The sequence below is a fragment of the Setaria italica genome, chromosome III (assembly GCF_000263155.2).
Source record: "Setaria italica strain Yugu1 chromosome III, Setaria_italica_v2.0, whole genome shotgun sequence".
Lineage (NCBI taxonomy): Eukaryota > Viridiplantae > Streptophyta > Magnoliopsida > Poales > Poaceae > Setaria > Setaria italica.
In genome coordinates, this window is record NC_028452.1 from 6,096,950 (window position 1) to 6,107,056 (window position 10,107).

Here is a 10,107-nt window from a genome sequence, read left to right on the forward strand (position 1 = left end):
TATATGGAGTTGTTCTCTCAATTATCTCAGATGTAATAATCAAGTGCAGAATTTTCAGTCAATCAACATGCAGTATAGGCTTGAGGCGGAAACAAAATCCCATCAAAATTAAAAATTGTCACGGCCAGAAGCAGCATTTTGAAGAAGCTTAGCGAGATATTAGGTTTAGTATTTATCTGAGGCAGAGTTTATTCGCCCATGAGTGCAAGGATGACGATGATGGCTATTTGCCCGACCTTTTTCACTGGCCCAAGGTCAGTCGGTTTTAAGCCACATCTGGGCTGCCAAGAAAATGGGCCGAACAATGAGATGGTTCGGCGGCCCTAAACGTGACAAACAAGCTGGGTTTTAATCGGGCTTATCTTGGGCCGGATTTTCTCTCAGATGGGCCCGTGGTGCTTTGATTCCACTGTTGTTGTTCGGCTCCGCCTCCCGGAGTCCCGGGCTCCCGGCGCGCCGGGCAACCTTCCTTCCGCCTCTGGTCCCCCCGCCCCCGCCGCCTGCTTAAACCCCCGAAACCCTAGCCGTGCAGCACCCCCGCCCATTCCATGGACGAGCCCCAGCCGCCGCCGCTCCCGCCGCGCCCGCCGCTGGAGCTCGCCGGCGCGGCGCGCGACGCGGAGCTCCGCCTCGCCGCCGCGCTGTCCCGCGAGGAGGTCCTCCGCCGGCGCCGGCGCCGCCTGCTGCAGCTCTGCTCCCTCTACCGCGCCCAGTTCTGGGCGCTCGCCGACGAGCTCCCCGCCAGGCACGGCGAGTACTGGTGGGAGCACGGCGCCAGCCCCGCGCTCGGCGACGAGCCCCCGCCGTCCCTCCGGCTGCTGAAAGGGAATGGGGCCGGTGCTGGGCCGCCGGAGAATGGGGGCCTCGTTGGGCCGCTGGAGAATGGCTGCCGCGGCGCCGTTGCTCCCGCTGCGGCGGCTGCGGGCGGTAGGGCCGGGTGCGCGGCTTCGAATTGCGAGGCCAAGGCGATGCCCCTGTCCCTGTACTGCTTCAATCATATCCTCTTGGACCCCAAGCAGCAGCTCTATCAGCCCTGCGCCTTCCCCACTAGGAAAAGGTATGCTTCCTGGGTTGACTAGGGGAGTTCAGGATTGGATCGTGCGGTACAATTTCGCAATTTTGTTCTGTAATTCTGGTTTTCGCTGGACTATGTGTGGTGCCCTGGTCAGAAATGTTGAGTTTAGTTTTTCTACATGAAATTACAGTAAGAATTTTTTGTCGACAGCTTTTCAAGCTCATTGATTTGGTCGCTATGTTACTGAATTTTGTTTTCTAGCACTTGATTTGGAGAGGACTAGGTTTGTGGGCTGTTGAAGTCTTTGGCAAAGGCTCACAACTCTGGTTGGAATAGGTCGGTTCCTGCTTATTCCTTGTACCCCTTCTGAGTGGGGCTAGATACAGTAGCATCTGGACTGCTATAATTACATCCTATTTTAGTGAAATGTAAATGCTAGTGGATATACATGAGGATGGTTTATAATGGAAAACTAAAACTGCTGAATGAAACAAAACTAGTAACTGGCTTGATAGCTGTCTCCTGGCAGGCGCTTTTTAAAACACCGGATTGTGGATTCAACTTGTAGATTTTGAATCAAATATAGAAGGGATCAATTGTTAGCTCTTAAAAACTATATACATGCCATTTCAACATTTTTTTAAGAATGCATGTTTATGTCATAAATATAGGCTGAACATTATCACTGAAGCCCATACAGTTTGGTAAGCATTGATACAAGTGTTGCTGTGGAAACATAAATTTTAAAATGTGACAACAATTTTAATTGAACTCATGAACTATGTAACTGTTGCATTCTTCATTTCCTTTTCCTATAGCTATATTCTGTAACCTTTTTTAGTTTGTCAAATTATGCAATCGCGTATCGAGTACATCCACAGCTCCATGTTGTTTTGGGGAAACTGAACTGTCATTTAGATATTTGATTGATAGGTAGGTTTGTCCTCATGAGTACTTGTTATTCTAAATGTTCTGATTTTTTTTAATCTTTCCATTTTTTTTGCTTTGGCCTTTGGGTCTTCCTGGCACTTTATTGCTGCATTGCATTTTTTTTGGTTAAGCTCTGTTTGCTCATCATGTGTCATTTAATCCACCATATCATCTCTCTCTGGAAATCCATCTATCACCTCAACTGCTATCAGTCTCACCAACCAGAGTAAACTGGCTAACAGAAATAAGTTTTGGGATGCACAAGCCAGTACATTAGCTTGGATCTTTAACTGGAACTTTTTAAATTTTTGGGAACTTCTGGCGGGTTTACTCTTTCAATCATCTCTGTATGTTTGATTTTCCTCCTGCTCTATGTGCTCTTTTGCTTTACCAAGCTCCACATCTCAGGATGGCAACGGGGCGGGGTGGGGCCGGGGGAGTGCCCCCGTCCCCACCCCGATCCCTGAACTCTGAACCCCACCCCGGCCCCGAAACACTAATCAGGGGGAAAAAATAGCCCCGTCCCCGACCCTGTCGGATCCCCGAACTCCGTCGGGGCCCCGTGGGGAAACAAGAACTAGCAAAATTCCTCTCCATGTCAAAAACTTTTCAGTGTATATGCATTGGAGATTCAGATCATAGATCACAAAATCAAATAGATAAGAAAAGGAATTTCAAGCAACAAGTCAGATTGCATATATATTTCCGAATGAGTACAAGCATTGAACCACCAGTCCACCGTGAAAAAGAAACTAAATACTGCATGACAGCACCATCACGCTAGCAATCAGCACCACTAGCACTGAACTGAGAACGGAGAACACATTCAAGATAATTGAAATCGAGGATTGAGGAATCGAGAAATCAAAAGTTCAAGACTCAGACAGCAGGAGGATAGCTACATGGAGGACAGCCTGTGCGTTGACTTGGCTACTAGACGATCCACTCCACGACAAAGGCACCGAGCGACGAGCGTCCTCGTGCCCTCCGGCTCCAGCGGGCCTTGCCTCGTGCCATGCGCTTCGAGTGATGGTGAGAGTGAGGATGGAAGAGATAGATTGAGACGAACGGGTGGCGGGGTGGTGGTGGCGGCCGCCGCTTGCAGCTGCGGGAGGAATAGGGTTAGAGTTCTGGAAAGGCTAGATGCGGATGGGTGAGGTTTATATACATGGGCTGGAGTATTGGGCTGGAATTTTGGATGGTATCATTGTTTTCGGGGGGCCGTGGTGCCTCCACGGGGGGGAAATCATCCCCGGCCCCGCCCCATTAACGTTTCGGGGCCTCGCCCCGCTTCCCCCGCGGGAGAAATTTGGCCCCGCGTCCCCGCCTAATTCGGGTCGGGTCTCCGCGGGGATCCGCCCCCGCGGGGAAAATTGCCACCCTGATCCACATCTGCAAATAGTGCCTTTTTATGCTTGCCAGTATTTTAAGTTGCTTCCTAGCATAGGCACCAATGTGGAAGGCATATGCATACCTTCTCTGGCTTAATTCCTCAGTTTCTCACCCTTCTTGGAGAAATGAGAAGGTTCCAGCATAGTATGCGGTATGCCGTTCCTTGGCCTTCTGCAGCTCAATTTCTCAGTCGCCCACCCTTTTTTTTGGCTTGGCTCCATCTACTGACACCCCTCACCGTTCCTTGGTACACTTGAAGTTTTTCTTTAACTTAGGTTGTAGTCAATTTGGTGGTATCACTTATTGCAGTGGTGGGTTAAGGTCTTTGTTATCTGTTTACTACTAGTTCCTATTTTCATCTATTTGCTATAAACTTATTATGGGTTTAAATTTATTGGTCTGCTTGCAATCAATACTTGGTCTTATGCATATGCATGCTGCATGCACATGTGTGAAACATTTATGACAACAGTGTACAGAAGAACAAACTTGTGTACTGCCAACTTTATTTTCCAGATGTTTTCTCAGATTGATCATTTGTACTTAAGGACCATTCCTTCATATCTCTCTTACTGTTTACTCTGATGATTTTCTGCAGTGGCATGCCAAATGGGGAAGCAATTTGTGGTAACCCTGTTCTGAGAGGCATTACTCCACTGCGGTGTGCTGACCATGATCCAAAATCTCAGAAACTCATCATAGAAGCTTTGAAGAATGCTGGAATTGACCTGCCCTTGACAAGTAAGAGTGTTCCAAAGTTGAGTCTCTTGATTTCTGAAACAGTCAGGGAAATTCAGATGAAAAGAAAGTTTTCCATGAATGCTGGAAAGACCGCACCTTCTGATATGTCATTGAAATGATTTGTTTGGATCAGCCTGTGATCTCTTTGTACATGATGGCCCTACAGAGATGGAGATGTTCCATTGTAAATATCAGGTGTCAAGGTGCACCAAATCTTCAAAAGAAGAAATAATGAATTGTTAAACTATTGGATGTTAAGTTATAGTGCAGAGAAGGAAGCTGTGCAAAATTGACCTGTTGGCTGCTTTTAATTTACCCCCTTTAATCCTTGAAAGGAAGAAAACAAATTTTTGACTGAGCTTCAACAGCCACAGCAGGTAATTGAAATCACAACTATATCACTGTTTGCTCTTTTGAGTTGTTGATGTATATACATATTGTCAAATATATTTGCTCAAAATAATGAATCTGTATTATATGGAAATATTTCTGCAGTACGGGCAAGTATTTCTTAATACTAGTGGAAGAAACATCCAGGACTAGATATAGAACAATGTTATATTTGTTATAGTGTTGATAAGTCATAGATCGAATAGAAACAACTTGTTTTTAGTCCCGAGTGTTTTTTTTTTGTTGCCACACTCAGTATCTATATCATATACATAGTTAGAGCCTTTTTAAGAGTTCTATTTCAATATTACAGTGCATCAGCACAGTGGTATAACCACTCTGTGTATAGCATAATGAAGTGATATGTCATGCTGCTGACACTAATCTCTACACTGAAATGTGACAGGAATGCTAAATAACGTTCTAGGAATTGAAGGGTTGTATTCAGTAAGTACGTCTTGGATGATCAGTCAGGCTACCCCAATCAGTTGAAGAATTGCTACAGTTTCCTTCTCATTGGTCTTTCCCGCCTGGAAATGATCAGCATGGAAGTTTGTCTATCGAATGTTGTTGCTCGGTATTAGACCAGAAATGTTCCATCTTGTTTATGATCATACCAGAAATGTTTGTACATATTGTCGTAAATCAGTAGTTATTATTAGTTCAGGGTATAGGTATTTATGTTTGGGACTGCATCCGGCATTGGAAATTGGCCGTCCTTTGGGGACTATATCGAGCTTGTGATTTTTTTAGGGCAAAATCAATTAATTGAACTGTGAATCGTGAATACATGGTTGATTGAATTTGTGTTACTTGCAACGTCTATTCTTAGGTCGTGGTAGAGTTATTTTTTGGTTAGGCTAGTGAGCAACTCAATTGTTTGCAGCGTGTATATTGGTAACTTGATGTCTTGTCAGAGTAGAAGGTTCCCAAACCAGCAACTGTCTCAAATGACTATGTACTTGCCGCTCCCATTCTGAATGCTGGATTATTGCATTGGCAAATGGCAACCTTTCATCCTGACATCAGATCTTATTTTAGTGCACAGTTTCTGTGAGCTCATGCCGGTCATGCTCCAGAGAGTGTATTCTTGACATTTAATCTTATCACAGCATGTTTTTCACATTGTTTATCCGCTTGTAAGAACACTGTTAATGCACTCCTATACTGCATGAGGCATGGCCTGCATATTTTTCTGATATTTTTTGGTTTAATCTCAGCTTATTCAAAGATGCAACTCTGTCATGTAATATACCGTAGCGTAGGTATTTCAAGAGAACGTATTTTCTGAAGTTTTAATTCCTGTACATTGTTTGCGAATAAAAAACTCTATTGCATGCCTGATGCCTCGAGTTTTTTTTTTTTTTTTTTTTGTCCTTGGCTCCACTGGCGCATAGTACATCATAGGATCAACGATCATCAAGTCATTTTAGGGTCAGGATTCAGACCTCTTAGTTTTCAACCAACAATTAGTCATAAAAGATGTAAATTATGTTATACAAAAGTGATGCTGTTGGATTTGTGTTTGCAAACGTTGTCTTATGGTTATGATTTTGTTAATCCAAAAATTATACTTACTATAACTCTATAAGAGAAATTATAAGTCTGATAATTTGGAGAAAGTGCTAAGTGAAACCATAGCTATGTTTAGTGTCCTACATAGTACACAACGTAACTACAAAAGTGCTAAGTAGCTGGCGGTATCTGTAGCACGTGTCTTATTTTTTATCCAAAGATCCAGGACCATTGCCCGTCAAATTAATTGTAAGAGCACACGAGTGTCATAGAAGTGTAGAAATCACGCCTCTTCCAAGTCCTATGTTAACATGGATATAATAATGAATTTGTAATGTTCAAGCAAGTGCTTACCAAAACATTTATATCAAAGTATTTATTGCCTAAATATACAAATATTATGGTGCGTGCAAATTGTCGTGAAGCTATTAACATAAAGTTATCAATCCTCAATGGACATCAATAAGGATATTTATGACTAAATTCAATGGGGGTGTGGACTATTGATGAAACCATAAATGCTTTGACTGATAATTTGACGATGTGAGCGATAGCTTCACGTTACAATTTTGCAAAATACGTGCAAGTTGCTAGAAGAGGGGCAAAATGCCAAAACATGTACGCCCAGTGGGACCTATATTAAGGGGTAAAATAAGTGTATAATAAAATAAGTATCTTAGAGATGTTGGTAAGGGCAAGGTGTACATTAATACATTCATAAGAGTGAGTGCGCATACACCTGTATACTGTGATTTATAGAAAAATATGGAGTTTCATGAGATGTATTCCTATTTCTTATTTGGTGTAAATTTTTTTCCATTTCGAGAACTAATTCATGTCTTAGGATCTGATTAGAATATAGGAATGTCAAAATCAAACTGTGTTCTGCTTCGTTGACTCAGGAGCCACCTTATCGTCATGGATCGCGGCTTTGCGTCCTCGGATCATGTCTATAGGTGTACCTCCATGCGCAGAGCAAGTAGAGAAAGAAGGAGACGAGCCCGAACATGGCGAGGAGCCAGTAGAACAGATCGAGGCGGCTGGCGTTGAGGTTAGCGCCGTCGAGCCAGCCATGTCCCCCGCCGTGGCGGGCGGTGGTGCGGTTGACCAACTGGATGAGGAAGCTCCCGAGCCACGACGCGACGCCGAGGATGCAGAAGACAATGGCGCCGCCGATGGACTTCATGCCGGCGGAGGCCTCGCTGTAAAAGAACTCGAGCAGGCCAACAAAGGATGTGACGTCCATCACGCCCAGCAGGAAGAACTGTGGCGTGAGCCAGAACACCGACATCGTCGGGGCCCCCGCGAACGCCCCGCTCCTCCGGCGGCCCTCCACGGCGGCGGCGACGGCGAGCGCCATGACGCTGAACACGAACCCGACGCCCACGCGCTGCAGGTGCGTGACGCCGCCGGCGTACCCCGTCGCGCGGCGCAGCCACGGCACGAAGAGCCGGTCGTAGGCGACCAGGGTGAGCATCTGGAAGACGATGGGGACGATGAAGAGGCTCGCCGGCGGGATGCTGGTTCCGCCGAGGCGGGTGTCCATGGTGCCGCCCTGCTGCACGGTGAGGGAGAGGAGCAGAGGGATGGGGACGTTGCCGAGGACGGAGCTGAGGAAGATGGGCACCATGCGGAGGATGATCTTGGCCTCCTCCACCTGCGTCACCGTGCACAGCGACCACCCCCGCGTGTCGCCGTCGTCCACCGCTGCCTTGTCGAGGAACCTTTGTACGTGAGCGACGAAAAGTCAATCAAACTGTGCACCAATTGTTATGAATTATGATCATGACAAACATATGCATGCGGTTTGCCGGCTTCCATGTTTGCACACCACGAATAATGGAGATTTAAAAATAAGCAATCATCAAACTATGGTTGTCTTTTGCTTTTGACAATTTCTCAGCGTGTTTGGTATGTTGAACCAAGTCTTTGGACTGACTATATATTGTAAGGTTGTGATGGTGCAATGTAGCCAATGGGCAGAACTTTAGTTTCATTATCTAGGAAAAATGTCTCCAAACTGAACATTATACATCAGATATTTTTATGGTCAAGATTTCAAAAGATTCACTATATCCAAAACATGAGTCTTTGCATCGTAACTGGAAAATGGCAACTATGAAAATTGCTTTTAGGTGTTTCTTTCAGTCCAATAAAGTTAATACGAAGACGACAGGACGCCCTCTTACTTGAAGCCTGAAGTTCTCTCCAGGAATTCAACGCTCGTGCCTGTGCTTTCAGTGACCACATGCTGCATCTCCATCTGATTCTCAGGCAATGATAACTTCCTCTTACGAAAGGCAGCTACGAAAACCTGTCAAAAAGTAAAAAAAAAAGGGGGGGGGGGGGGGGGGGGGGGGGCAACAAACAGATCATGTTTTTTGTTTGTTTAATTAATAAAAAATTCTTCTTGCTCACTCGGCGGATGAACCTATGTACCTGAAGGATTCTTGTGAGGGGGCTCCCCGTGGGCTTCTGGTGCCGGTAGAATGGCAAGCCGATGCCGACGACGACCGTGCCAACGAGCACCATGAGCGCAGAGAGGGCGAAGCTGAGGCCCCAGCCCTCGTTGTCCTGCACCCACACCAAGAAGACGAGCCCCACGAACCCTCCCAGCGAGATGCCGAAGGCGAACCAGTTGAAGAAGCTAATCTTGCCGTGCAGCTCCGCCGGGTCGTCGCCGTCGAACTGGTCGCCGCCCAGCGCCGCCGCGCATGCACGCAGTGAGCCCTCGCCGACGGGGATCAGGTACAGGCCCAGGCTGAGCAAGCTCAGGTTCCGACCGCTCACCGCCGTGCACTCGTCGGGGTGGTTGGTGACGTCGCACGGCGGCGGGTGCAGCGACGGGAAGTGAGCTTGGAATGCTAGGAGCATGTAGCCCTGTCCACCAAATCGTCTCAACTTACCGAGATGAATTTTATCCAATATTGTTGTTTGCATACGTTTTCAATCTATATATTTTGCACGACGATATTTGTGATTGAAGGGAATATTTGCTAAGGGATTTACACAGATTCAGAACTACTCATCCATGATCAAATGATACTCACCATGATCTCGATGGGGGCGAAGATGAGGATGGTGTAGAAGCGCTTGATGTAGGAATCGGAGACGAAGGCACCGAGAAAGGAGAAGAAACATATAGCCCCGAAAAAGTTAGTGGAGGTGGTGGAGGCATCCTTCACTCCCATGTGCATCGTCCCAAGCAAGTAGCTCACTAGATTCAATATCACCGGTATATTTGCTATATTTGCCATCACGATGAGAACTGTAAACACAGTGAAACATATGTGTTAACTGTTAACGATCATGATTTAGTATTAGCAAACATAAGCCTCAATATCAATGGTGTATTTGCTACGAAAAGGATAAGGATCAATGTACTGACAATGGATGAACACGCTGGCTTTCACTCCACCATGTCTCTTTTGGTTAACTGGCCGTCCCCTCCAGTCTGCAAGACCTTGCAAAGCCATAGTTTTCGGCAGTGTCCCAACACCTATGCTAAGGCCTGCAAAACAAACTTCTCTTGAGTTTGGTGTTGCTCGAGCTCCTCACTATCTTTATAGGCAGCATGCATGTATACGCATGTATGTATCTTAGACATATTATATATCCAAGTACCTATAAAAATCAAAATGAAAAGCCAAAACGAATAGTATTTTGAGATGGAGGGAGTATCACTTTGTAGCAGAGCTATTCAATACTGGAAAAATAGAAGTGCACGCGAAATTTAGTGAGCTTTATTAAACTTATAATTCATCTGAACTCATCATGATTTGACATATTTTTCCATGTTAAATCTGACAACAAAAATCTCATCCAAAAACCTGATAGAAATATAGCGGCAGATGAAACAAAAATTTACACATGGACACATGGTGTACCAAATTAACAGACATTTACATAAATTTCTTTAAATTAATTCATCCTCATGTTTCTGTTGCCTAACCCCTGCTCTGTACATTCAGTTGTCGTGATACTGAATGACAATAACTATTTTGGTTGTTTTTGTTTGGTACCGTAGCTCAAACACATTTATATATAGGTAAGTTGTCAATGCATTCGCATGTAATATAATATACCCTTCACTTCATACAATTTATCTGATTATTTTATCTGAG

The 10,107-nt window shown here is 45.2% G+C and overlaps 2 protein-coding genes across 2 annotated transcripts; one reads left to right on the plus strand and one right to left on the minus strand.

The window, feature by feature from the left end:
• The first annotated feature begins 468 nt into the window (after positions 1-468).
• Positions 469-5,280, plus strand: LOC101779845. Its single transcript, XM_012844680.2, has 3 exons — positions 469-1,057; positions 3,936-4,455; positions 4,875-5,280. Exons 1-2 carry the CDS (start codon positions 549-551, stop codon positions 4,195-4,197), a joined length of 771 nt encoding a protein of 256 aa, XP_012700134.2. The 5' UTR covers positions 469-548; the 3' UTR covers positions 4,198-4,455; positions 4,875-5,280.
• Positions 5,281-6,666: 1,386 nt separating this feature from the next.
• LOC101760252 (protein NRT1/ PTR FAMILY 4.3) lies at positions 6,667-9,517 on the minus strand. The gene is made up of 5 exons (XM_004960689.2): positions 9,372-9,517; positions 9,034-9,251; positions 8,423-8,863; positions 8,173-8,297; positions 6,667-7,707 (listed from the first exon to the last, which is right to left on the minus strand). The coding sequence occupies exons 1-5, from the start codon at positions 9,457-9,459 to the stop codon at positions 6,900-6,902; spliced, it is 1,680 nt and encodes a 559-aa protein (XP_004960746.1). The 5' UTR covers positions 9,460-9,517; the 3' UTR covers positions 6,667-6,899.
• Positions 9,518-10,107: the final 590 nt, after the last annotated feature.

What these genes read in the sequence shown, in the direction of transcription:
- LOC101760252 (XM_004960689.2), bottom strand. Translation starts at nt 9,459, where the DNA reads ATGGCTTTGCAAGGTCTTGCAGACTGGAGGGGACGGCCAGTTAACCAA. An exon ending in AGCCAGCGTGTTCATCCATT is followed by an intron (nt 9,252 to 9,371) that starts GTCAGTACATTG and finishes CTGTGTTTACAG; the next exon opens with TTCTCATCGTGATGGCAAAT. An exon ending in TCGCCCCCATCGAGATCATG is followed by an intron (nt 8,864 to 9,033) that starts GTGAGTATCATT and finishes TTTGGTGGACAG; the next exon opens with GGCTACATGCTCCTAGCATT.
- LOC101779845 (XM_012844680.2), top strand. Translation starts at nt 549, where the DNA reads ATGGACGAGCCCCAGCCGCCGCCGCTCCCGCCGCGCCCGCCGCTGGAG. An exon ending in GCCTTCCCCACTAGGAAAAG is followed by an intron (nt 1,058 to 3,935) that starts GTATGCTTCCTG and finishes GATTTTCTGCAG; the next exon opens with TGGCATGCCAAATGGGGAAG.